This window comes from Borostomias antarcticus, assembly GCF_949987555.1.
Source record: "Borostomias antarcticus genome assembly, chromosome: 16".
Lineage (NCBI taxonomy): Eukaryota > Metazoa > Chordata > Actinopteri > Stomiiformes > Stomiidae > Borostomias > Borostomias antarcticus.
Window position 1 is genome coordinate 6,850,969 of NC_140249.1, and position 26,306 is coordinate 6,877,274.

At 46.6% G+C, this 26,306-nt stretch overlaps 2 protein-coding genes across 3 annotated transcripts; both read left to right on the forward strand.

Annotated features, from left to right (window-relative positions):
- Positions 1 to 230: 230 nt before the first annotated feature.
- LOC311319659 (14-3-3 protein beta/alpha-1-like) lies at positions 231 to 8,020 on the forward strand. 2 transcript variants are annotated; one of them, XM_084451253.1, is made up of 6 exons: positions 231 to 350; positions 1,177 to 1,610; positions 4,926 to 5,049; positions 6,352 to 6,515; positions 6,691 to 6,786; positions 6,983 to 8,020. In XM_084451253.1, exons 2-6 carry the CDS (start codon positions 1,317 to 1,319, stop codon positions 7,055 to 7,057), a joined length of 753 nt encoding a protein of 250 aa, XP_084307379.1. In that variant the 5' UTR covers positions 231 to 350; positions 1,177 to 1,316; the 3' UTR covers positions 7,058 to 8,020. The 2 variants fall into 2 exon arrangements, with proteins under 2 accessions (XP_084307379.1, XP_084307380.1); XM_084451254.1 differs by having other exon boundaries at positions 251 to 350; positions 1,292 to 1,610.
- Positions 8,021 to 8,499: 479 nt separating this feature from the next.
- Positions 8,500 to 26,299, forward strand: adam17a (ADAM metallopeptidase domain 17a). Its single transcript, XM_084450886.1, has 19 exons — positions 8,500 to 8,679; positions 9,568 to 9,700; positions 10,253 to 10,386; positions 10,466 to 10,554; positions 11,129 to 11,306; positions 13,006 to 13,136; positions 14,104 to 14,190; positions 14,768 to 14,893; positions 14,988 to 15,132; positions 17,826 to 17,917; positions 18,230 to 18,382; positions 18,578 to 18,777; positions 19,376 to 19,479; positions 19,663 to 19,797; positions 19,942 to 20,072; positions 20,169 to 20,247; positions 20,368 to 20,456; positions 20,956 to 21,012; positions 23,355 to 26,299. The coding sequence occupies exons 1-19, from the start codon at positions 8,526 to 8,528 to the stop codon at positions 23,778 to 23,780; spliced, it is 2,643 nt and encodes an 880-aa protein (XP_084307012.1). The 5' UTR covers positions 8,500 to 8,525; the 3' UTR covers positions 23,781 to 26,299.
- Positions 26,300 to 26,306: the final 7 nt, after the last annotated feature.

Consider the following 26,306-nt stretch of genomic DNA (forward strand, 5'->3'; position numbering starts at 1 on the left):
CAGAAGGGGGGCTGGAAGAGCGTCGCCATGGTAACGGTGACGTCTTCTCCCTTGCTCTAATTGGAGGAAACCCCGTGGCCGTAGCCGCAGCCTACAGGCCGGTCTAACTTGCGCGAAACGTCCGCCCCTTTTCCCTACTCGAGACAACCATTGGTTAATAGATTCGGACGTTATCGTAGATCAGTAGAAACATCTCTTTGTGATTGGCCAGCTATGTTCCATTTGAAACGCCCTGATCTAGCAGTTCAGTTGAGGTTCAGGGCTACTGTGCTGTTTTTTTCGCTTAGCTCCATACCAACCTCAATTCGGATCAATTCGGAGTATATTGGCATCTATTGGCATCTTAGAAGGTTAGAAATTTCATGAATCTATTTTCTTTCTATTCCAATATTTACATTTTAAATGGTGTGTTAATGTAGTCATGCTTTTAAATCTTGTTTTTTGGTAGCAACGCGTTCTAGTGTGAAAGGAGTGGCCCAACTAAAGCCAGCGCTGAGCCTGACTAGCAAGCGGTAACGTAAGCGAGCTTGGCAGAGCTAGCTAGCTAGCTAGGTGGCTAGCTTGCTAACGTTAGCCTAGATAGCTCCTTGTCGATACAGATGTTGATGCTCCTCTCTGTGGGGTGGAGGGGGCGTTGTCGTTTTCTAGCTAGCCTGTACGTTAACTAACCCAACTCAGGCTTGCTGGGCTGAGGTAAGAGGCTGGTGGCTACCGTTAGTTAACGTTAGCTAGCTTACGTTATACTAGCTTGCTCAAAACTATGTGGCTAGTAGAGCTAGCTACCAGTGGCAGTGTCAGTTATTCATTATGCTAACTAGCTAGCTTGCTCGTGATCTACCGTTATTTGTTAGCGCTGCTGTCTAACGTTACAATTGCCGAATGTAACGTTATCTACCAATATCCGCCTGCGACCAAGCCTGCATATGTATGCCTCATGTAACGTCGTTAGCTAGCTGAGCTTTATCTTACACGTTACAGTCTCCAGTTCTCCCGTCTGTGTGGTCCCCCGGGGCTACGCGGCTAGCTAGCACCCACTGGCTAGCTTGCTCAAGCATACCAAGTTGATCTTTTCACCGTAACGTTCGCTAGCTTGTCTGTAGAGGGTTAAAAAAACTTTTTTGCATTCACATTAGCTATCTAACGTTGACGTCCAATCTTGTCTCATTTCATTTCCAGGTTTTACTGTGGAATACTCGACATCCCTAACGTTAACTCTCATCCCTTCTCTTCATTCCTTGTCGCTTTCCCGGACTTGTATTTTTGAACCTGACTTTTGACGTATCAACCTAAGGTTACACATAATAGAAAAAAAAACAATGGATAAAACGGATCTGATTCAGAAGGCCAAGTTGGCTGAGCAAGCCGAGCGTTACGACGACATGGCAGCGTCCATGAAGGAGGTAACGGAGAAAGGCGGCGAGCTGTCAAACGAGGAGAGGAACCTGCTATCGGTGGCGTACAAGAACGTGGTGGGCGCCCGGCGGTCGGCGTGGAGGGTCATCTCCAGCATCGGCCAGAAGACCGAGGGAAGTGACAAGAAGCTCCAGATGGTCAACGAGTATCGGGAGAAGGTGGAATCCGAGTTGCGAGAAATCTGCAACGACGTACTGGTAATTCCTCGTTTAATTCATTCTTTCAGATCATTTTGAACGAGATAAAAGTGGGCGTGGGTGTGTATGCTTACTAGGCTTCTGTGTAAAACAATTTGAGTAGCTTGCTGTGCCAGGCAGCGAGTAGGCTCGTCTCTCATGCGTCCGCAGTATTGTTCAACAGGGATGTTATTCAATTAGCGAAAACATTTCTGGGGAAAGTGCTCGCTTGATCGGCCGCCACAGTTATCACGTTCACTGAGTGTTACGCTCGATTGGCCGCCATCTCCGGGTGTGCGACGGCTCCGCCTAGCCCCCGAGGCCAGAATGTAAAAGCACGAGTTATTCGCTCAGCTCAGTCGGTGCTACAGGAATCTCGTGTGTCTCTGCTGAAAGGAAGGAGGTTTCTCCTGTCTGGGATAGGCTGTTTATGAACAGACAGGCGGCACTGGGATGGGCTGTTTCCCATGAACGGACGGGCGGCACTATGTCCAGTGCGGTTGGCCCTTGACTGAATTACGAAAGCAGATTTGTGTAACAGCAGCCCGAGCATCTTCACTGCTGCTCTCCTTCACAACGTTGAAACGGGCACAAACCTACCGTCAGTGGGTGGGAGAAATTTGTGTAATGTTGTATTGGATTTAGCAAGCCCCCCCCCCCCCCAATCAGACAGCCACAGCACATTGTTACTTTTGAGTATGATGTGGGTCAAATGGCATGTCCTGTGAGTCCTGCCATTCTATAAATGGCAGATCCCGACCCGTCCCCCCAGCCCCAGAGAGAAGGAAGTATTATATTGTCATCCCTGATTCCTTCCTTTTGGGAATCTGGAACTGGAACAATGGCTGTTTGAAACATGCACGGGTGTGAACTGACATACAGGTCATGAATGACTGCTCTGTACAAGCTAGGTGTGCCAGTTTAGGAGCGAGAGTATGAGCTGAAAAAAGACCAATGCTTAAACCAAGTGTGATCCCTTGTAACTCTAACCCCCCATCTCATCTGGCACATGAGTTGTAGCTTGTAATGTCCAGCCAACTCAGGCCAACTTAGTGAGAGTTCATTCAGAGTTGTGTAATGATAGGACTGCTGTAGCCCAGTTGGCTCTATGACTGCAATGACAACCCCAATGGGAGATGCCTATTGATCAACTTTCATCAGTACATTTATATGCATACTGTTTAAATTGTAACATTGCTTTAATATTAGTCCAGTCAGATGCTTGTCTGGCCTGTAATGTACAGTTGTATTCTGCCGGGGGCGATGTATTTGCTAGTCCGAGGCAGCATGGATTGTCTCTCTCTCCATTATTGCTATCCTGTCTTGATAGTGGATTAAGGGAGATCTAGGTTAGACAAGGAGGTCCTTGGGGGGGGGGGGGGGGCAGCGTTGGTAAGCAGACAGTGTAACCAGACATGATCAGGCGTGTTAGAAGATGACGTGTGATGATGTCATGCCTTATCTGACCTGTCAGTCTAAATGTCTGCTTATGAGAGTGATGTAGTTAGTATGGCAAATGGACTGCACTTATATAGCGCTTTCATCCAAAGCGCTTTACAATGGTCTTTCATTCACCCATTCACACACACATTCACACACCAATGGCAGCTGCAATGTGCTAGCCTGCTCATTGGGAGCAATTTGGAGTTCAGTGTCTTGTCCAAGGACACTTCGACATATGGACTTGAGGAGGCGGGATTCAAACCTACCATCATTGGACGACCCGCCCTACCACTGAGCCACCGCCGCCCCCAAGCAAGCAAGCACGCGCTAATCCCATTCCCACGGCTCGTTAAAGACCATGTGGTAATTCACCGCACACAGACATGAATTGGCAGTTGTAGATTTAGCAGGGAATGGTGTGGGTCAGGATTTAGATTTCCATGTACCGGTAAGCCTGAGTAAATCTGGTAGAACCTAGCCTGTGTAAAGACACATGTTCTCAGACCACACCTTACTCCCAGCTGACTTCCTGCGCAGGAGAGGGAGGGAGGGAGGGAGGGAGAGAGAATGTGTGTGCGTGATCGAGAGAAGTCCCTGACTCAAGTCGACACGACGGCCACAGTGTTGACTGAGGGTGTGGTGGAGGAGGGCGTGTATCACACCTCATGCCCCGACTCGTCCCGGCTCAAAGCTCCTGGTGCGCGGACTTCACCAGAGCCGCTCCTCTCCTCAGCTGGCAGGAAGACTGGCTGATTCATGGTTTCCACTGAGCATATTCCCTGCTAGACAGACATACAGACAGGCAAAGACACACACACACACACACATGGGCGGACATACAAACACAGACACACAGAGATGGGGACTCTCATATGGCCGGACGGATAGGTCCCTGTCATCGTCTTTGCAGATAGTCTTGTGTTGTGGTGAAGGCTTAGTCAGAAATGAATGAGAACAGATGGTTGCCCAGTGAGTACACACACACTTGCACCACCCTTTCCATCTGCACACACAGGTAGACTTGTGAGATGCTCTGGTGAGAATCTATGTGATTGCCTGTTAAGGCAAGCAGAGAGGGAATGCTGGTTGTGTTTCAGTGGCCCACTTTCAGTCCAAGATAAGACCCAGTTCAGGCAGTAATCTAGGCTGGTCTATCTCGCCTCCTGGATATAGGCTAACCTTGGCAAGACCGATTTTTCAAAGTCAGCCTGTTTAGGTTGTCATATTGATGGTCCGCATTATTTGAATATCCATCAGCCATTTTCTGTCTTGATGGGGATGGAGAAAAAAATGATTTGATGTTCAATCATATGTGTGCGTTTCATGCTCTCTGAGACACTTAGACCACTGCTGCTAACTTTATCAGTTTCAGGATGAGGCCTGCACCTAGTCACGCCCTGCAACATTTCACAAATCCATGCTATGCGTTTATTATGGACATAAAGGTGTGTGTGCCTGGGGGGTGAGGTGGGGTGGAATCGGAACACTGTGTGAATGCATTGTGAGCGACTGCAGGGTGATGCATGGGCAGGAATGCCTGGCACTTGAACCATGTGCATGTTCCATCTAATCTCCCTGACGGTCTGGGGATAAACGGGTGGGCGTGTCTGGGCTGGGTCCTGGGTTAGGCCCAGTGATAAGTGACTGGGTTAAGGTTAGTGGGAGGAGGGGTCTGGGCTGGGTTAGTGGGTGGGGGGGCTGGACTGGGCCGTGGGCTTGGCCCAGTGATTTATGTGTTGGTTCAGGGCCCACCTCTGTAATCCGCAGTCAGCTTTATCGGGTCTCAAGATGGCACCTATCCTCATCCTGTGTGTGAGAGAGAGAAAGAGTGTACGTGTGCATGCGTGCGTGCTGGTTAGATTGAACAGAATGCTAATTTTTTGTTCTCCACAGGAACTGCTGACCAAATATTTAATTGAGAACTCCACAAACCCCGAAAGCCAAGTGTTCTATCTAAAGATGAAGGGCGACTACTATAGATACCTTGCTGAAGTTGCCTCTGGGGCTGACAGGACAGGTATGTGTGCAATTCAACCATGGAATTTACACTCCATTCAGATGTCTTTGTGCAGATTTATGTTTTTCATTGTTGAATGTGACCTGTCCAGCAGTGCATCTTGGAGTAGCATAGTTTTAAACTCAAAAAGCTCTCACACGTCACTTAAAAGTATAATTTACACAAACACATTGAAACTATTCTTCTTAGCCGTGTTTCTTAATTGTCTCTGTCGAGTGGCTCTTCTAGAATGCATGTCTGGCGGTGGGAGACATATTACCCATTAGTCCCAGCAGTGGTTAGTTGCTGAGGAGGAGAGGCTGCCGAATCTCCTGCTGGTTGCTGTTACTAACAGCAGTATATTAATCTAACCCTGAACCAGTATATTAATCTTCCCCTTTAGCAAGCCCCTCTACATAAAAGCCCCCATCTTCATTACCGAGACATTTTCCAGGTGCCATTGTTCTAGTGTGCTGAGGTTCAAACCAGGCCCCTCTTGCTTTGAACTCAGGGGCCCCTCGTGCTCGAAAATAGAACGGCACATTTTGTCAGGGAGCTGGAAATGGTGTCAAGCAGGGAGCTGGTGCGTCACACATTCACACGACCGCAGGCCCTCGTCTCATAGGAGGGAACAAAGGGGGAGGGGCTGCCAACTGTACAGGCCTCATTTCTGATTTCCCACAGGCTCCTATTGTATGATGCACACTAAAGAGCTCTGTCTGACTGCCCCTCTCCTATTAGCATGGACATTTCAAATTCTATTTCTCACTCTCTCTCTCGGCAAAAGGAAATTGATGTGCGAATAAATGGCTAGATGGCAATGTTGCCCTGTTGGCTCACGGCCCTCTGCTTGGAGAAGAATGTGGTGCTGTAGCTAAATGATACAGTAGCATCCTCCATTTTGTCTGTCATACTTTCCAACTCCCACTATATCGTTTATTATAGGGAGTTTTGCAAACATGTCTCGTCATCCCACGGTATTCTTCTGAGTTGAGTACATTAAAGGGGGCACAGTCACGCTTGTTTGTTCAAAATCACGGGAAAACTTCAAAGGGAACCAGTCCAGTGACATCACTGGACTAGTTGGTCCAGCGAAGTTTTTCCGCAATTCCGTCTTCCGTTTAGGGAAACGACTACACGGTGATTTTAAAAAGACCTACACACAGAATTTAAGCGTTTAATCCAAATAATATTAACTTCAACAAGTGTGACTGTTCCCCTTTAAGAAGAGTGTCTGTTATGTCGCCGTATACGGTTGCCTTTGTTGTTTGCCTCATGTCCTCCCAGCTAAAAAGTCTGCCTTGATTCCTCTGGTCTCCCTAGCGACCATCGAAAACTCTCAGGAGGCTTACCAGCAGGCGTTTGACATCAGCAAGGAGAAGATGGACCCCACGCACCCCATCCGCCTGGGCCTGGCCCTCAACTTCTCCGTCTTCTACTACGAGATCCTCAACTCCCCAGAGCAGGCCTGCAAGCTGGCCAAACAGGTCAGCAAGCAAACACCTCACAGCAACCGAGTAGAGAGGAAGTTATGCCAGATTCTCTCTTACCGAGGGCATAACCGTGGTTTCTTCATGACAGGACTAGGTGACGGTTGTCTTGTATGCTGTGAATTCTACCAAACTGTTTTTTTTTTTTGTTCTTTCTTTGTTGTGTGTGCAGGCGTTCGACGACGCCATCGCAGAGCTTGACAAGCTGAATGAGGAGTCGTACAAAGACAGCACTCTCATCATGCAGCTGCTCAGAGACAACCTGACAGTAAGTCCCTCTGCCCTGCTAATACAGACCACAGGACAGTGCTGCTCCCTGAATGAATACCTACATATCAGTGTGACTTGACTTTGCTGAAGCTTTTGTTGCATCCTGCCTAGGAAACGGATCAGTAGCATTGTAATGATGATTCTCTCTCTCTGTTTCTCTCTCCCTTTTTCTGTCTGTCTCTCTCCGTCTCTAGTTATGGACGTCCGACAACGCAGCCGAGGATGGTGAGGGTGGAGAGGGAGTAGAGGCTGGGGAGAACGAGAACTGAACCTCCCGCGGGGGCACGCCCTGAAAAAGAAAATCTTTTTACACATCTCCATTCCTTATTGCTCCACTTAAGAGTTATTCTAGCAATGAAACCCATTACTGAAAGAGCCGTGTATGGAAATTCAAATCATTTAGTCTTTTCACACTGCTTTCAGTCCAAAAAAAAGAAAATATTGAAGAAAAAAAATAAAACCCTCCATTCCATGGTTTGTGTTCGTCCTGGCCTTCCATATGTGCAGTTTCTGCTGTAGAAAAGTATTAATAGCTTCACTTTCTATCAACATTATAGTTCCAATTCAAGGTGAATAAGGCCCCATTGTTGAGCGACACAAATTTAGTCCCATCAAACACTATAAAGTTGAGATGATTTATCATAGGGTTGAAAATATTTGTTCAATAGATGGAAGAAATAGTACCCCCCCTCCCTCTTTCTGTAGTCTCTCCTCAGTCTACACGGTTACAGACGCTGACATCCAACATGACACAACCCGCCCGTACGGCAGGGCTGGCCTGTATATGTGCTGGCATTGACAGTTCCACAGCCAGGTGATCTCCATTGGCTAAAGTATTTCCTCACGTCACCCCTTGGTTATGATATTCACACCCAAGCATGTCTGATGGTGGGACCAATATAAGACCAATATAGGAACCTTTTAATGGGAAGAAGAAGGAATAAACAACGTCATTCTGACATGCATGCCATATTTAATAGTACACTGGAATGGGACCCAATGCTATATATATACACACACACACCAAGTCCAAGTGTCCAATTTTAGTACTTTTCAATGCAGGTTTGTGCACATGTACGAGGGTGTTTGGTTAGTCCAGTGATTGTCATTAGAGATTTGGACCACTATTGTGTTTTTGCTAATCGATTGTAGTCCCCAAAAGCCGTGTGGAAATGTTTAATGCCCTATGTATCAGCTTATGTAACATGAATAAAAACATTTTATAAACCATGTTAAGACCTGGATTTTTTTCTTTTGAAAAATGTAGTTATTTATCTTATGTCGGTGTCTATAAACCGGCAAACAGTATTCTTTGATGGATAATGTCTGCAGAAACGGAAGGGAAATCCATATTTAATATCTGTGGAAAAAGTAATCATTTGCGGAATCTGAATGGATATAGAATGAAAGAAGAATAGAGGGTGGGGATCTGATGATCCGAGCTAGAGCATAACGATACGCATCAGACAGCAACCCAGGGGCAGCGTCATACGGCTACAGCTCGGACTTCAAAATATTTTGATATTTATTCAAGGTCACCTCTAACGTGTCTTGTGTCCTTTCCACTGTTAAACCCATGTGCATTTATATGAATGCTGTAATGTAGCTAGTTATCGCAGCACGATGTTTTTTCCTCCTAAAGAGAAAAGTACTTCCGGGTTTGGAAAGTTCACGTCCCTCTTCTGTCTTGATTGTTATGCTAGCTAGCTAGCTAGCAGGAGCTAGCAAGTCTGATCAATGTCAATGACACATGTAGCTGTTGTAAATTATAGCCGTTATATCGTTACAATGATGTATCTCGTGTTTTTTGCCTTGTTGGCTCCTTCATTGGCCAATTGTGCGATTAATGAAAGAACATCAAAGGTGGAAACTCAGGAAAATAAAGAGTTCGGTGAGTAACGTAGCCTAGTCTAGCCGGTGGTAACGTTAGTCATGTTAGCTAGATAGTGCTAACGTTAGTTTTTAACTAGCTATGCCTAGTGCTAATTAGACAAGCGATTACGAGTCTTTCAACTGCTAACGGTATCTCCAATGTTAGCTTTTGCTTGTCAACTGAAAAGTCTCGGCTGACAAGCAAAAGCTAGTGCTAGACAGACTTAACCTACTAACGTACGTAGTCTACGTAGCTAGGCTAACGAGTAGGTCGGAGCAGGAAGTTCATCCTGCTGTACTAGAAATGTATTTATCTATCAAGATCCGCTATCCATCTATATCTTGCTAGTAGCTTAGACTTGCTAGCTAGACTAATGGCTAGAGAATTAACTCGATCAAACAAGGCTAACTTAGACTAATATTGGCTACCATACCTTGGCTGTCACCACAGATACTTTGCTAACACATTTGCTAGCTAGCTAGACTAACCTATGCCTAGTCAGCACAGTGTTGTTTATCTTCGTGTCAAACTGTTAAGGAGGGAGGCATATATTGTTGTATGATGTAGAAAGATTGAACCGTATATTGGTAACCTAGTTTGTGTGATGAAACGTTGATAGCCAAGTACCTTGTGTCTGTGGGGTGAGGGGTGGGGTGTTGTTACCCCAGATGAAGACTGGACATGCTCAATGACTGTACTACACTGTTATATATTCTCAAAATGACAAATGCTATGCAAGACTAGCCTAGAACTAACCCTAATGATAAGCCAACCCAGGTCTAGCACAACAGTCGAAACTGTCTCGCTTAAACCTTTCTAAAAGCAACGTTGTCTGTTGGTTTCTATATGAGTTTGTTAGTGCCACTGTACATCCAGGATATTAACCTTGCTCCCTCTTCACCCCAGAGGACCTCAGCTCCATGCTATCTGACTTCGAGGTGCTGCCGGTGTCTGACCTGCATCAGCACTCTGTGAGGAAGAGAGACGTGGACACCCAGTCTCACCTGGAGCGTCTGGTCCAATTCAGCGCCCTCCGGAGGTACATATACACTGTACTATATTGTATGGGTGTGCAAATTGATTGTGTAATTTTGTACATTGTGTATGTGTAACTTATCTGTAATTGAGCACATCACAGAGCCGGCAGCAACATTTCACTGTGATTGTACGCTGTATGTTTGTTTTACATGTGACAAATAAAGATCTGAATCTGTACTAATCCTAAAGCTAACACTCCGGGGGTACTTATACACTGTACATTCGGCAGGAAGAAGAATAGTCCTGTTATCATTGTTGCACAGCTCTCCCCTCAGTTGCCCAAGGCAGAACACAAGACATTTGGGGAAATGAAAAGCTCTTTCTCAATTAGCTGTGACCTCAGAGAGGTTGGGTATTTAGAGTATCTAGTGTTGGTAGTGAGGCCTACTGAATATCAGGCCTATCCCTAACCCTAAACCTCCTGGAATATATATTGTGAGATATCAACCTTCTGAGGTTAAAGTTACTAAATATTCCTGCTTGGTTCTGGTTGGTTAGTTGCATAGCCTACACAATGGTCCTCAACATCAAACTCGTCTGTTTATTCTCTCAGACATTTCCAGCTTTACTTGACCACCAACACAGGCCTGTTCACAGACGACTTCAAAGCCGTGTTTATAGACAAACAGGGGAAGGAGAGCACCTACGACGTTCAGCTCCAGAACTACTTCACCGGGCACGTTGTTGGTGAGTGAGCCTGCCTTGTCGCGTGTGGGTGTGTGTAAAATAATAGGCCTACTTTCTAGCCTTTTCCCTGTGTGTGTAGGAGAGGAACACTCGCGTGTTCAGGCCCACATAGACGGGGATGAGTTCTCAGCACACATCCTGACAGAAGAAGCAGAGTACAACATAGAGGTAATGATAATTCCCATCATGTCGATACTACTGCTGAAAGATCCATGTAAACAAATCCTACCTCCTCGTCCACCCCGATCGCTTTTCTCCCTCTCTTTCTCATCCTCTCATACCTCTGCATGCCCTCCCTCTCTCCTTCCCTCTCCGTTCACATCTAGGGCTGGGTATCGAGTCGAATTTCAAGAATCGATTCAATTCCGATTCACAAGGTTCAGAATCGATTATCACGATTCAATTAGATTCGATTCAATTCAATATTGATTCGGTTAGCGTTACTAAAGCCTGTTTTTTTTTGTTGCTGTAACCTTAATTACATGACTGCCAAGTTATGCAACACATCAATACTAGGGCTGGGTATCGATACTGATTTCCAAAAATGAATGAATGAATGAATGAATGAATTAATTAATTAATTAATGAACTATTCATACCTTCATTCATTCATTCATTTAATAAAAGATCGATTTTGGGATTCATGAATCGATTCTGAATCATTTGATTCAGAATCGATTCAGAATCGATTAATCAAATTTTTAAACCCAGCCCTATTCACATCCTCTTCTCCCTCCCCCAGCCTCTGTGGAGGTTCACGGACACGCCTCCCGACGGCAGGGTTCTGGTGTACCGCTCCGACGCCATCCGGAACCTGAGCCGCCTCGCCTCTCCCAGGGTGTGCGGCTACGTCCACGCCGAGGCCCAGGACCTGCTGCCTGAGGGGGCCAGGAGGGCTGGGGACGCCCAGGAAGAGCAGGGTAAGAGCGTGTGTGTGCGTGTGTGTGGAAATGGGAAGCGGCGGGGGTCATGTGTGGGTAGTACTGATGATAGTGTGTTGGTGGTAGAGGTGCTGTAGTGTTAGGAGTGTGTGTTTGTTTGAGTTTTGGTGTGTGTGTGCTACAAGAAAGCTTCCGTTGATGTTGTGCAAAACGTGTGTGTGGGAGTGAGCAGTGTAAGAGGTTAGGTTGTGTGTAGGAGTAAAGGAGGAGGAGTGTTGGGGTGGAGGAGGAGGAGGAGGAAGAGGAGGCAGTAGGCAAAGTCTCCCGTTAATAAAAGCCTTTCCTGACTAAATGTTCTGTAACACTGGTTAGACTAAGAGAGCTTATTATGTAAAGCCTGCTGATTTGATTCTTTTGTGCTGCCCGGAAAATCTAAAGCTCATTAGAATGACAACATGGAGGAAGGGGGGACGTCTCACACCGTCTCTTATTGGGAAAAACACTGACTGGCAAATGGAGGTGAAAGTCACGGCCGAGGCATTCACATTCAAGGCAGCTCTTATGACTGATTTGCGGGTCTCGCTCTGCTGTTGAGAGCCATGGCAGCAAACCCACCGCCCACCCACGCACCCCGGCCGTGGGTAGTAGCTCGGGGCTGCATCTAGATGTGGACTCTCCTGGTTTCCTGCTATCCTACCATGGATGTATTCATCTGTATTAACAGATCTTTGTCTTTCTGTTCCGCTTGTCCATTTGGACCTGTCCAATGTGAGGTGTTATCAGGGAAGCTTTTGCTTGTCAACTGCAAAGGCTCTTTGCAGCGACGCCCAAAGTCCTGTTGTCAGAAGGAGGGAGGACAGAGGGAGGGAGGGGCGTCCGGTTACTGGTGTCTTCCTGAAGACTCTGAGTCTCTCTCTCTCTCTCTCTCTCTCTCTCTGACTGTTTGATGGCCTGTCTGTGTGTGTGTGTGTGTGTGTGTGTGTGTGTGTGTGTGTGTGTGTGTGTGTGTGTGTGCGTGTGTGTGTGCGCGTGCGCGTGCGCGTGTGCGTGTGTGTGTGTGTGTGTCTGTCTGTCTCTGTCTGTCTGATGGTCTGACCGTGTGTCTGTCTGGTAGTCTGTCTGTCTGGTAGTCTGACCGTGTGTCGATCTGGTAGTCTGACCGTGTGTCGGTCTGGTAGTCTGACAGTGTGTGTCTGTCTGGTAGTCTGTCTGTCTGGTAGTCTGTCTGTCTGGTAGTCTGTCTGTCTGGTAGTCTGACCGTGTGTCTGTCTGGTAGTCTGACCGTGTGTCGGTCTGGTGGTCGGTCTGTCTGGTAGTCTGACCGTGTGTCTGTCTGGTAGTCTGACCGTGTGTCTGTCTGGTAGTCTGTCTGTGTGTCTGTCTGGTAGTCTGTCTGTCTGGTAGTCTGACCGTGTGTCTGTCTGGTAGTCTGACCGTGTGTCGGTCTGGTGGTCGGTCTGTCTGGTAGTCTGACCGTGTGTCTGTCTGGTAGTCTGACCGTGTGTCTGTCTGGTAGTCTGTCTGTCTGGTAGTCTGACCGTGTGTCTGTCTGGTAGTCTGTCTGTCTGGTAGTCTGACAGTGTGTCTGTCTGGTAGTCTGTCTGTCTGGTAGTCTGACCGTGTGTCTGTCTGGTAGTCTGTCTGTCTGGTAGTCTGACAGTGTGTCGGTCTGGTGGTCTGTCTGTCTGGTAGTCTGTCTGTCTGGTAGTCTGACAGTGTGTCTGTCTGGCCCCTGCAGAGCCCCTCCACAGAGAGAAGAGGCACGCCCACGACCACAAGAAGAACACCTGTCCTCTGCTGCTGGTGGCCGACTACCGCTTCTTCAAACACATGGGCCGCGGGGAGGAGAGCACCACACTCAACTACCTGGTGCGTATACACACACACACACACACACACACACACACACACACACACACACACACACACACACAGACAAAGTGCAAATAGCAATCTAAAATACAATAGGTGCTTAAGAGGGAGAATTGTGGTAGTACTTCTTGAAGAGATGAGTTTTGAGCCTGCAATGAAAGATGGACAGCGACTCTGCTGTGCTGACGTCAGTGGGCAGTTGGTTCCACCACTGTGAGGCCAGGACAGAGAAGAGCCGTGACCGTGTCGAGTGACCGCAGAGGCCTTGGAGTGACAGGGCAACCAGTCGGTCGGGAGAGGGGTATAGGGTTTGACCATGGCTTGGAGGTAGGAACGGGCTGTTCCTTTCATTGCCCTCTAGGCTAGTACCAGAGTTTTAAACTGGATGCGAGCTGCTACAGGGAGCCAGTGTAGGGAACAGAAAAGGGAAGTTGTGTGGGAGAACTTGGGGTGTTTGAACTTGGGGTGTTTCAGTTCTAGGGATTTAATGGCTGATGAGCCATTTTCATCACTAGTGTTAGTGGTACAGCTGTGTTCCTAATCTTCAGCTGGTGTCTGTGATGTTAGGGTTAGTGTTAGTGGTACAGCTGGTGTCTGTGATGTTAGGGTTAGTGTTAGTGGTACAGCTGGTGTCTGTGATGTTAGTGTAAGTGGTACAGCTGGTGTCTATGTTGTTAGGGTTAGTGAGTGTTAGTGGTACAGCTGGTGTCTATGATGTTAGTGTTAGTGGTACAGCTGGTGTCTGTGATGTTAGGGTTAGTGTTAGTGGTACAGCTGGTGTCTATGATGTTAGGGTTAGTGAGTGTTAGTGGTACAGCTGGTGTCTGTGATGTTAGGGTTAGTGAGTGTTAGTGGTACAGCTGTGTTCCTGGTCTTCAGCTGGTGTCTGTGATGTTAGTGTTAGTGTTAGTGGTACAGCTGTGTTCCTGGTCTTCAGCTGGTGTCTGTGATGTTTCTTTTCCAGATCGAGCTGATAGACCGAGTGGATGATATCTACAGGAACACCACCTGGGATGACGAGTTCAAAGACTACGGTGTGCAGATCCAACAGGTGAGGCATCTTTGTGTGTGTGCGTGTGTGTGTGTGCGAGCGTATGTGCGTGCGTGCGTGTGTGTGTGTGTGTGATGTACAGATCCAACACGTGAGGCAACTCTGTGTGTTTGTGTGTGTGTGTGTGTGTAGGTGTGCAGATCCAACAGGTGAGGCATCTCTGTGCGTGCGTGCGTATAGGTGTGCAGATCCAACAGGTGAGGTGTGTGTGTGTGTGTGTGTGTGTAAGTGTGCAGATCCAACAGGTGAGGCGTCTGTGTGTGTGTGTGTGTGTGTGTGTGTGTGTGTGTGTGTGTGTGTGTGTGTGTGTGTAGGTGTGCATATCCAATAGATGAGGGAGTAACTGTCGTTTCCTGGTGCAGACTTGCGTCAGTCAACACAAAGCAGGGGACTGAAGCTGAGGATAACTGCACTACTGATTCCATTTGGGGACAGTTTTGGGGACAGTTTTTTTTAAATAGTTGCTGAAAGCTGTCATTGTGTGGGTGGGGAAATCCAATTTGTTCCACTGGCTTTGGGAATGAATGGAGGCACTGACCCTGACCTCTGACCCTGAGCCTGACCTCTGTGTTTCCAGATCATCATCAACAAGGAGCCCACCAGGCCGCCAGCTGGCATGACGGGCAAAACCTGGTCCCACTACAACATGAAGGGCAGCCCGGGCAGAGCCAAGGAGGTGTGGGACGTGAAGAAACTCCTGGAGGTAAGAAGGGACTCATCACTCTGATGTTCACTGTGTGAAGTTGTTTGTTTTTGCTTTGTTTGTTTGAATCACTATTATACTGCTCTCTATACAGCAATTCAGCTCGGACATGGCAGACAATGCTTCCCAAGTGTGCCTGGCCCACCTGTTCACCTACCAGGACTTTGACGAGGGGACGCTGGGCCTGGCCTACGTGGCCCCCTCTAAGGCCATGGCCCTAGGGGGGCTCTGCCCCAAACGTAAGGACCCTCCGGTGTACTATTCACCCCTAGCTTGTTGTTCCCAGACCTGGAGCGTTTTCCGCCCTAGATCCGGTTCGTTTGCAATGAGAATGCAACCGACCCAACAAACCTATACAACCCACATTCTTTAGAAGCATGATGTTTAGCATACAGTAACTGAGAATTATAATACATAATTAAAGCTGCTTCGCAGCGATGAGGCGGGGCCAGGCAATTTCCGACAAGTTTAGGAGCAATAAGCGAGAGAATAGGACAACAAGAAAGTTGACATTCCAATGTTCATTTTGTACATTCGTATCGTAAAACATTTGTAAAACATTTTGATGCGTTGTAAGCTCGATTTTGATAATTCAACAATGGTCAATGAGTTTGTGAATTACAGTCTGAAGATCCAGTGTAGCAAGTTTGGTGTTAATTGATTGAAAAATGTTGGATGAGATATGTTTATTAATTTTTACAGGTTTTGTTTGCTTTTCTTCATAATTGAACATTAACTTCAGCAGCTGTGTACTCAGTCAGTTGCCAATCAATCGATTTAGTCATTGTAATCCTCGGCGGGGGTGGGGTAGGGTTGCCAACAGCGATGTCTCAGATTCGTGGAGCTTGCGTTGGATTGTGGGTAACGTAGTTTTCTCTGTATGAAGTGTTGGTTTCAGAGGACAGAATTAAACATATTTTAAAAAATTCAATTTTTGAGATAAAATTCCGAAAGAAATCATACTACATCTTGGATATGTGGCTAATGTTGTCACTTTTTATGAGGATGATCAGACATTGATTTGGCGAGAATTAATAGGAACTATATACAGAACTGTTAACAGTAAAACTTTTTGATGTGCTGTGGGCTCAATTTTTCATATTTCAAAAATCTGTGAGGATCGTTTGGTAAGGACAGTCTGAAGATACAGTTGGATCAATTTTGGTGTCAATTGAACTAAAAATGTGGGAGAAGATAGGTTTGATAGGTTTAACAGTTTATGAAGAAATCAGAGTGATGGACTTCAAAATTCCTGCAAGGTCAAAGCGTATGAAAGTTTTGTCTCACTTGGGCCTACATTCACGTGGTGGTTTTACAGTGATAGCACCTATGGCTGATTTGTTATGATTTTTTAAAGTTTTAAACTTTAGCCTGTTGCTGTAGCGCCACCTTCAGGTTTATTGACCTACAATGCAGGTTGAGGACTTTGGGTATAGTACTGGAGCTATGTGCAAATTTTGGTGATTTTTTGTCCACGGGAATTTAGACTTCAGTGGAAGATGGAGAATAATAATAATAATCAGAATTCCTGCAAGGTCACAGTGTATGAAAGTTTTGTCTCACTTGGGACTACATTCGCGTGGTGGTTTTACAGTGATGGCACCTATGGCTGATTTGTTATGATTTTTTAAAGTTTTAAACTTTAGACTGTTGCTGTAGCGCCACCTTCAGCTTTATTGACCTACAATGCAGGTTGAGGACTTTGGGTATAGTACTGGAGCTATGTGCACATTTTGGTGATTTTTTGACCACAGGAAGTTAGACTTCAGTGGAAGATGGAGAATAATAATAATAAGTAAAACATTTTGATGCATTGTAAGCTCAATTTTGATAATTCAATAATCTGGTCAATGAGTTTGTGAATGACAGTTTGAAGATCCAGTGTAGCAACTTTAGTGTTAATTGATTGAAAAATGTGGGTTACAGGTTTTGTTAGCTTTTTTTTCATAATTGAACATTAACTTCAGCAGCTGTGTACTCAGTCAGTTGCCAATCAATCGATTTAGTCATTGTAATCCTCGGCGGGGGTGGGGTAGGGTTGCCAACAGCGATGTCTCAGATTCGTGGAGCTTGCGTTGGATTGTGGGTAACGTAGTTTTCTCTGTATGAAGTGTTGGTTTCAGAGGACAGAATTAAACATATTTTAAAAAATTCAATTTTTGAGATAGAATTCTGAAAAAAATCATACTACATCTTGAATATGTGGCCAATGTTGTCACTTTTTATGAGGATGATCAGACATTGATTTGGCGAGAATTAATAGGAACTGTATACAGAACTGTTAACAGTAAAACTTTTTGAAGTGCTGTAGGCTCTATTTTTCATATTTCAAAAATCTGTGAGGATCGTTTGGTAAGGACAGTCTGAAGATACAGTAGATCGATTTTGGTGTCAATTGAACAAAAAATGTGGGAGGAGATAGGTTTGATAGGTTTTACAGTTTATGAAGAAATCAGAGTGATGGACTTCAAAATTCCTGCAAGGTCAAAGCGTATGAAAGTTTTGTCTCACTTGGGACTACATTCACGTGGTGGTTTTACAGTGATAGCACCTATGGCTGATTTGTTATGATTTTTTTTAAAGTTTTAAACTTTAGACTGTTGCTGTAGCGCCACCTTCAGGTTTATTGACCTACAATGCAGGTTGAGGACTTTGGGTATAGGACTGGAGCTTTGTGCAAATTTTGGTGATTTTTTGTCCACGGGAAGTTAGACTTCAGTGGAAGATGGAGAATAATAATAATTATAATAATAATAATAATAATAATATAGGCAAATACAATAGGGTTCCGGCAGCTACGCTGCCTAGCCCCTAATGATAAACTTTTCTTGGGTAAAATTTTCATCCACCCTCAGAACAATGTTATCATTCAAACTTCAATGAACTTGTAAAAGCTCCATGTTTGTTTGTTTGTTTGTTTGTTTGTTTGTAGCATACTACCCGTCTCCCTCTGTCAGGAAGCCCAGCTACCTCAACACCGGGCTGACCAGCACAAAGAACTATGGGAAAACCATTCTCACCAAGGTGAGTCACTTCCTCTTCCTGTCTGTCCCGTGTCTCACCGGTACACTCTAATTGAACTCTACAAGGCAGAGGAGCTTGTCATCCTGTATTGCGCAATTCGTAGTCTGGCTCAACGGATGTGATTTTTCAGAACGGCAGGAAGCTAAATGCTAGTGGCTTGTCTTCAACTCTCTCTCTCTCTCTCTCTCTCTCTCTCTCTCTCTCTCTCTCTCCCCCTCCCTCCCTCCCTCCCTCCCTCCCTCCCTCTCTCTCTCTCTCTCTCTCTCTCCCTCTCCCCCCGTCTTTCTCTCTGTCTGTCTATCTTCCCGGCAGGAGGCGGACCTGGTGACGACGCACGAGCTCGGACACAACTTCGGGGCAGAGCACGACCCCGACAACATCTACATCTGCGCCCCTACCGACGACGACGGGGGCAAGTACGTCATGTACCCCATCGCCGTGAGCGGAGAAAACTACAACAACAAGGTACTGCCGCCGGTCACCGGGTCCCAGCGTCGTTGGCGGCACAGCACAGTGCCCCCCCCCTCTCTCTCTCTCTCTCTCTCTCTCTCACACACACACTCTCACATACACACTTACACTCTCCCCCTCCCTCTCTCTCCCTCTCTGTATCTACCTCTCTCTTTCTCTGTCTCCCCTTCTCTCTCTCTCTCCCCCCAGCGTTTCTCTGCCTGCAGTAGGATCTCCATAGGGAAGACGCTGCGCTTCAAGGCGCCAGTGTGCTTCCGCGAGAGGAACAGCAAGGTGTGCGGGAACTCCCGCGTGGAGGAGGGCGAGGACTGCGACCCCGGGCTGCTCCACATGAACGACGACCCCTGCTGCTCCGCCGACTGCAAGTTCCGACCCAGTGCTCAGTGCAGGTAGGTAGGCCTGAACACGCACTCTCCAGAACGCACGGCCAACGAACGATACACTCTCCTGAACACACAGCCAACGAACGATACACTCTCCAGAACACACAGCCAACGAACGATACACTCTCCTGAACACACAGCCAACGAACGATACACTCTCCAGAACACACGACCAACGAACGATACACTCTCCAGAACACACAGCCAACGAACGATACACTCTCCAGAACACACAGCCAACGAACGATACACTCTCCAGAACACACAGCCAACGAACGATACACTCTCCTGAACACACAGCCAACGAACGATACACTCTCCTGAACACACAGCTGATGACGCGCGCCTTCAGATGGTGGCTTTGGGAAGAACACACTTGATATCGATAGATGCATTTTATTTTACAGAATCATGTTAAAAGTCAAACACAAGGTCATAGCATTCAGAATGTCAATGACAAAGTGCCATATCTCCATGTAAGCCACTCTACCCCACATCAACAAGATGTCTCCAGGTATATCATGACACTGATTCAAAGAGACACCTACGTCCACACACTGTGGCTGGTCTCTCTGAGTTCTGGTGTTTCCTGTTCTCCCTCCAGTGACAGGAACAGCCCGTGCTGTAAGAAGTGCCGGTATGAGCGGGCAGGAAAGGTCTGCCAGGAACCCATCAATGCCACTTGCAAGGGCATGTCTCGCTGCACAGGTAAGACAGCACCCCCCAGTGGACTCGAGCAGGAACTACAGCTGTCGATTCATCGTCTCCATCCACTCACTGCCTACAATGCAACGTTATTTTCTTCTTGTTAAAAGACACAGACCGAATGAGGTGTGCCCATATGAGGACGTTAAGTCTTGTTTACTTTCGGATCTACCACCTGTCCCCTAGGTAACAGCAGCCAGTGCCCAGCCCCTGACGACGCCCCCGACAACAAAACATGTGTGGACAGCGGCAGGTGTCATGGAGGGGAGTGTATCCCCTTCTGTGAGGCCCTGCAGAACCTGCAGCCCTGCGCTTGCAACGGTGAGCAAACAAACACACACACACACACAATCCTGGACGCATAACACAAAACATACTCCTCCTACCTGGATAACTCTGGCGTATTCAGCGAGATTTGATGCACCAACAAACTGCCCATCATACCTGACCCTCGTTCCCCTGCAGAGACAGAGGACTCCTGTAAGGTGTGCTGCCGGAACAAAGATGGCGCTTGCCATCCGTTCGTCCAGCCCAACGACGACTTCCTGTACCTGCGCAAGGGGAAGCCCTGCACCGTGGGCTTCTGCGACGAGGGGGTGAGCCGGCACTTCCTGTGGCGCTGAACCCAGCAGGACGGGGAGGTGACTTCACTCTGTCCTGCCTGACGTCCCCTCTGGTGTTCTCGTCCTCAGGGGAAATGCATGAAGCACGTCCAGGATGTGATCGAGAGGCTGTGGGATTTCATCGACAAGCTGGACATCAACACGTTCGGTGAGTGCGGGGGGGTTGGGGGGGGGGTTGCAGAGAGAGAGAGAGGTCTGCCACTCGTGAAAAGGAAGAATGTGAACTGACAGGGAAATGATGCTGATTGCCTCCCCCCCACCATCTCAGGGAAGTTCCTGGCTGACAACATCGTGGGCTCCGTGGTGGTCTTCTCCCTGGTGTTCTGGATCCCTCTCAGCATCCTGGTGCACTGCGTGGTGAGACGGTCCTCCTCCCCTCCCCTCATCCATTCCTCACCCTCATCCATTCCGATTATGATCCTGATCCAACCCTCCCCTCTCTGTTCCTGCTGCCCTGACATTAGGGCTGGGTATTGGCAAGGATCACAATATATTGCGATACGATACATATTGCGATACATTGCAATACTCTACATAATTTACTGAAAATGTAAAAATAGAGCTGAAAATAGAAGTCCATCCCCCGCTCCCTGGAGGTGATCCTGAGGGCGGAGGGAATGAGAGGACATTTTAAATCCATTTAAATCATGAATAATGTATTGATGATTGACTTCTATCCTTCATTTTATACATGACTGTATATGTCTCTTCCGTCTTGTTCTGTATATTTCCCTTTTATATTTTTTATGTATCAATACTGTGCCCCTGAAAATCGGTACAGTATCGCGGGACAAATATTTCTGTATTGATTTTATTGCACAGTCCTACGTGACATGTCTGGTTATTTCTTCTGTAGGACAAGAACCTTGACAAGGAGTACGAGGAGAACACCAAGTCTTTTTATTTCCCAAGTGTAAGTTCCTCTCTTCCATCTATTCCATGACACACACCTAACCAGATGCCATGTTCACTAACAGCTACATGTGCTAGTTTGCAGCCACTTCCACTAATATGCCCAACCTGACCTCACAGAGAGAGAGAGAGAGAGAGAGAGAGAGAGAGAGAGAGCATGAGAGAGCGAGCCTATGTTAAGGTGCCTGCACACTGCCTCAACCAACGCCAACCGACTCCTAACACTCAGCATTCTAAAGGCCAATTTATACTTCGTCGTACGACAGAGAGAAATGACGTCACCGTCGACACGTTTTTGTGTCAGACAGGGGTGTCTTGCACCTACCAAACTTTCTAATGTCGCAGATGCCGTCACTTTCGTCACACAGCTGTGATTGGATAGCTAGATAGAAGGCGCGTTCGTTGCCATGGATATGCTTTGACTTCCTTGGTTAGCGGACATCCTAAAATAACGAACGTGCATTTCCTCGTCCATCTCATCTGTTGAACAAGCAGGTCCCCTTGAATTTCTCTTGTTCTGCTGAGTGGACGAACAGACTACCTTCTCTTTCTTTTCCTCTTCTCTCTCAACAAAATCAAATGTAAAATCTCTTCCTCCTCTTCTATAATCTCGTCTATTTCAGCCACCGGCGCCGGTCCAGCGGCCATCATTTGCGCAATGTAAACAATGTAAACAGCTCTGAGTGTGATGTTTTGCGTCTGCAAGTTACCATGGAGGTGATCAGACACTTCGCTGAAGTGTAAACGCTAAATGTCGGTTGACATTTTTTTTCTGTGGACAGACATTTGTCGTACAACACTTGTCAACTGAGTATGAATTTAGTTTTAAGTTGGCAGTTGCTGTTAGCATGTTGGAAGTTTAAAATGGAGCTGCAAAATTCATCCAACCAATGCCAACAGGCACTACAAACATGGCACAGCAATCCAACGTTGGTGTTGGTATGCGTTGGTTGGGGCGGTGTACATGAGGAGCATGAGTCAGTCGGGCCGTCTGAGCACCTCTGGGCTGAGCGCTCAGTCTTCAGATCAAATGACCTGTCCGTCACTGTTTGCCTTGGCCCCTCCCCCTTGCGGAACTGCAGCAGATGGTGGAAGTCTGTAGTAGAGCCCCGCCCTCAGGTGAGTGGGAGGGGCGTGGCTTGGTCTGGAGGATGGGGTAAGAGTGCACGATTGGTGTCACATGATGATGATGATGATGATGATGCTGCACTGACAAGGTCTCTGAGGAGTTGTACAATGTGTTTGTGAGGCCGAATGCACACAGATTTTGCATCCACTGCTGTTTACGGTCAATGTTGGATGGCATTGATGTTAGACTGTCATGTGTGAGCTGTAGCCTACAGTTTGACAGTGTGTGGACTTTTCAGTTGGAAGATCTGTGTGTGGCTCTGTTCTGTTGGATGGTCAGTGCAGTGTTAATTTCATCGACGAAAATTACAAAAAATTATTCGTCAATGACTTTTATTTAGTTATTGTCACAAGACAATAACTAAATAAAAACGAATTTATGATGATAAAAAACTATGACAAGATCTATTGACATTTCATCAACAAATAAAAACTAGATGAAAATGTTATGGAGGGACGATTTGGAAAGAGATCCAATCAGAATTCCCAGATTTCTGTGAAAGTCGTGGCTCACGCTGAAAAAATATCGAACACAGGCAAGGAGAGCACATAGAAATGTCATTCAGTAGCTTTGTCTGTCAGTCTAATAGATGTTTCCTCCATATGCGTTTTGAAATTCTAGAGAAATGGTTAAATAATACATTACATTCTAAACCCATTCGATTTTAGTCTACTAAATCTACTGTAGATTTAGTCGATTAAAATCTTAATGCTATTTAGTCAACTAAAACTAGACTAAAACTAAAACAATTCGGATGACTAAAACTAAATAGCATTTTAGTCAAAAGACTGTCTAAAACTAAATCAAAATTTGCTTTCAAAATTAACACTGGATCAGTGTGTGGCTGTTCTGTTGGATGGTCAGTGTGTGGCTGTTCTGTTGGATGGTCAGTGTGTGGCTGTTCTGTTGGATGGTCAGTGTGTGGCTGTTCTGTTGGATGGTCAGTGTGTGGCTGTTCTGTTGGATGGTCAGTGTGTGGCTGTTCTGTTGGATGGTGAGTGTGTGTTCCGTCCCGCTAGTGTCGCTGGGAACAGACTAGGTCTGCTGCTCCACTCAGTTCCAACGCATCCATAGGCTTCTCAAAGCAACAATATCTTTCGATTTGAATGAATACGAGTTGGAAATGGAATGGAACTCAGCCAGCCTCAGTCTCCGACAACGACGTAGCCACCGCCTTGACCGCCTGTCTCCCCTCCCCTGTCCTCCCCCATCAGAACGCAGAGCTGGAGTCGGCGTCCGTGCGCATCGTCAAATCTCCTCCGCCTCCCTCCTTCTCCGCCGCCCGGACCACGCCCTCCTTCCTGCCGCATCAGCAGCCCCAGAGCGGGGCCCCGCCCCAGGCCAGCGGCAGTACCCCGGCCCCGGGTCCCAGCTGCGGCCCTGCCCCGGCCAGCGCAGGGGGGCCGAAGGCCGAGGTCCTGCCCACCATCCAGGAGGACCCCAACGGCGACTCTCACCTGGGAGAGGAGGTCCAGGAGGAGGACTTCCTGTCCGCAGCGCCAGCAGCTGCAGCCGGCTCCTCCTTCGCCACCAAGGCTTCCTACGAGGATCTGACGGAGCAGAGCCCCCCGTCCAGGGACCACCACCACCGCCGCCTCAAGAGACAGGCCTGCGTGGACACTAAAGAGACGGAGTGCTGAGAGAGAGAGACGTTTCAAAGACGCAGTATGCATTTTAGGGGACATGCATACCAATATTCAAATGCTTGTAGATGGATATAGCTATATGATGTATACTTCATTTCATTGACATAATAATACACACCCTCACACCCAGACCGTGTGGTTGATACCTGAATGTTGGGTATCTTTAATATCTGTCTATATTTAACCCAGGGTTCTGATCAGCACAGAGCCAAATAAAGTACAGGTTCTGTTAGCTCAGCTGGAAGATCTGAATTCAAACCAAATTAAGTTCAGTCGGTGCTCCAGTATTGTTGTAATGCCAGTGACTGCAGGTTAGGATAGAGACTGAGCGGTTGTCTGTATACCATGACTAACGTCAGTCTACTGCTGGGTTCAGGTCAGTCTACTGCTGGGTTCAGGTCAGTCTACTGCTGGGTTCAGGTCAGTACTGCTGGGTTCAGGTCAGTCTACTGCTGGGTTCAGGTCAGTCTACTGCTGGGTTCAGGTCAGTCCACTGCTGGGTTCAGGTCAGTCTTCTGCTGGGTTCAGGTCAGTCTTCTGCTGGGTTCAGGTCAGTCTACTGCTGGGTTCAGGTCAGTCCACTGCTGGGTTCAGCACAATCGGGCGGAGGTCAAATGTTCTTTTTTTTTTGTTGAGTTGATACTTTTGAAATAGTCATGTTTCTTGTTTTTATTACTGTCAGATGTAAATGTCATGTTCTGCCACATCCTTGCCTTTCTGTTGTCACTGAGGGCTGAACCTTTAGCTGCAAGTCAGAACTGTGACCCTGTTGTCCCTACCACACCTGCAGTCTGTGAATAAGACAAATCATTCACGGCCTGATGTTCACATGGAATGCTAATGCTTAATGAAAGGTGGGATAGTTAAGTCGTTATGGTCTACGTATGGAAATGACAAATCCAGACTGATTGCTAAAGACTGGCCAGGTTATCTGACGGGACCATGTAACTCCATTGGACCTACAGTAGTAAACAATACAATAGTGTTTAACACGCAAGTCAGTGCTGCACTGGGAAGTATTGCTATTTTCACTGGAAATTGTATGTCTGTGTTTATAAATATATATATTATTTCTCTTTTTACTTTTATTTCACCCGGGAAACCCATTGAGACAAAAGTCTCCTTTTCAATTGTGCCCTGGCTACAAAGCAAAGCACTACAAAAGCAGCATGCATTAGAACAGATAAACATTATGACAGTCGGCAACATTATTTAAAAACTGTCCAAAACAGCCCCAGTTTATCTGGCTTTTGAGAGCTCAGGTGAGAACCGAACCATATATCTGTCGTCTCCTAAAAGGAGCAGGATTGTCAGCAATAGTATTAAAAACGTTGGAGGAATATGCAAGGGCCAGGTCTGGACCAGTTATGAGGGACGCCCTGCTCAAATCACATATTTAAACCCCTCAGCATCATTTCACATTCTTAATACAGCCAATAGGGAAAAACTCCATTGGATGAGCATCTCTGAGGCATGTGGTGAGTATAATGTCAAAGATCTGGACCTACATTTCACATTGGGACATATTGGTTTAGTTAGGTCTTTAAAACTGTCAGATGTTTCTGTTTCCCAATCAAGGTTAAAATCAGCCATAATTAACAATTCTGTAGCTGAATAGGAAGAGAAAACATCTGGTCTATAAGCCCCCATCACGGTCACCTGGCTGCCTTCCCCAAGAGTTACTGACAGAGCCAGACATTCAGACTCTTTTGGAACAGAGGTTGAGTCCAGCACAGATAATGGAAAACATGTTCTAACAGATTGCTACAACATGTTTCCCTTTACCGTCTGCTATAAAAAGGTATAAACCACCATCTATAGTATATCAGAATCTGAGTCAGGCTGGGTCAGGGTTACGGCCCGTGAACTTGACCCATCATCATCATCATTCCAAAGTTATTTGAGCACTCAGGTCAACAAATGGAGGAATTCATCACTTTTATTTGGATTATGTGCATTATCAGTTACCCCTGATAAGAGAATCCCTCTAAGGAAAAAGTAGTGCCTTTCTGAAGTTGAGCTGAACATGTCTGTACTTTTACTGCAATAGAAATGTGCAGAATCCTCCAAGCTGAAATACTGCTGCCAACAAGCTGGGGTGGCTAGCAGTGATATCAGTCTGTGGTAAAGTGTTATTTCCCCAGTACTCTGAGAACCACTTTTGTTTTGAATACATCTGTGCCAATATTGTCAGCTTGTGCTACACTTTTCTATTGCCTCTTCAATATGTTCAGCGTATTAGATGTTGAGGTCTTATTGTACACACTGGCTTCATGTCCTGTCATGTACAGTAAGTACTGAATGCTCTGGATTAATAAATGCCTCTATGTTCCACATGCACCCCCTTGTAATTTCTTACTGTAATGGCGTACATACAAAAAAAATAATAATAATAATTATTCACATTAGAAACTGTCCAATGCGACAGGCTTCTCCAATGACACGGGCCTGTCCACGGTTTTCCTCCGACATATTTTTCGTCATGTATTCGCTTTCGTAGCGTGCCCAGTGCTGAGGTCG

Coding starts and splice junctions, on each gene's coding strand:
- LOC311319659 (XM_084451253.1), top strand. CDS start 1,317: ATGGATAAAACGGATCTGATTCAGAAGGCCAAGTTGGCTGAGCAAGCC. Junction 1,611..4,925: donor AAATCTGCAACGACGTACTG/GTAATTCCTCGT, acceptor TGTTCTCCACAG/GAACTGCTGACCAAATATTT. Junction 5,050..6,351: donor CTCTGGGGCTGACAGGACAG/GTATGTGTGCAA, acceptor TGGTCTCCCTAG/CGACCATCGAAAACTCTCAG.
- adam17a (XM_084450886.1), top strand. CDS start 8,526: ATGTCAATGACACATGTAGCTGTTGTAAATTATAGCCGTTATATCGTT. Junction 11,307..13,005: donor GGACGCCCAGGAAGAGCAGG/GTAAGAGCGTGT, acceptor TGGCCCCTGCAG/AGCCCCTCCACAGAGAGAAG. Junction 20,248..20,367: donor GCTGGACATCAACACGTTCG/GTGAGTGCGGGG, acceptor CCACCATCTCAG/GGAAGTTCCTGGCTGACAAC.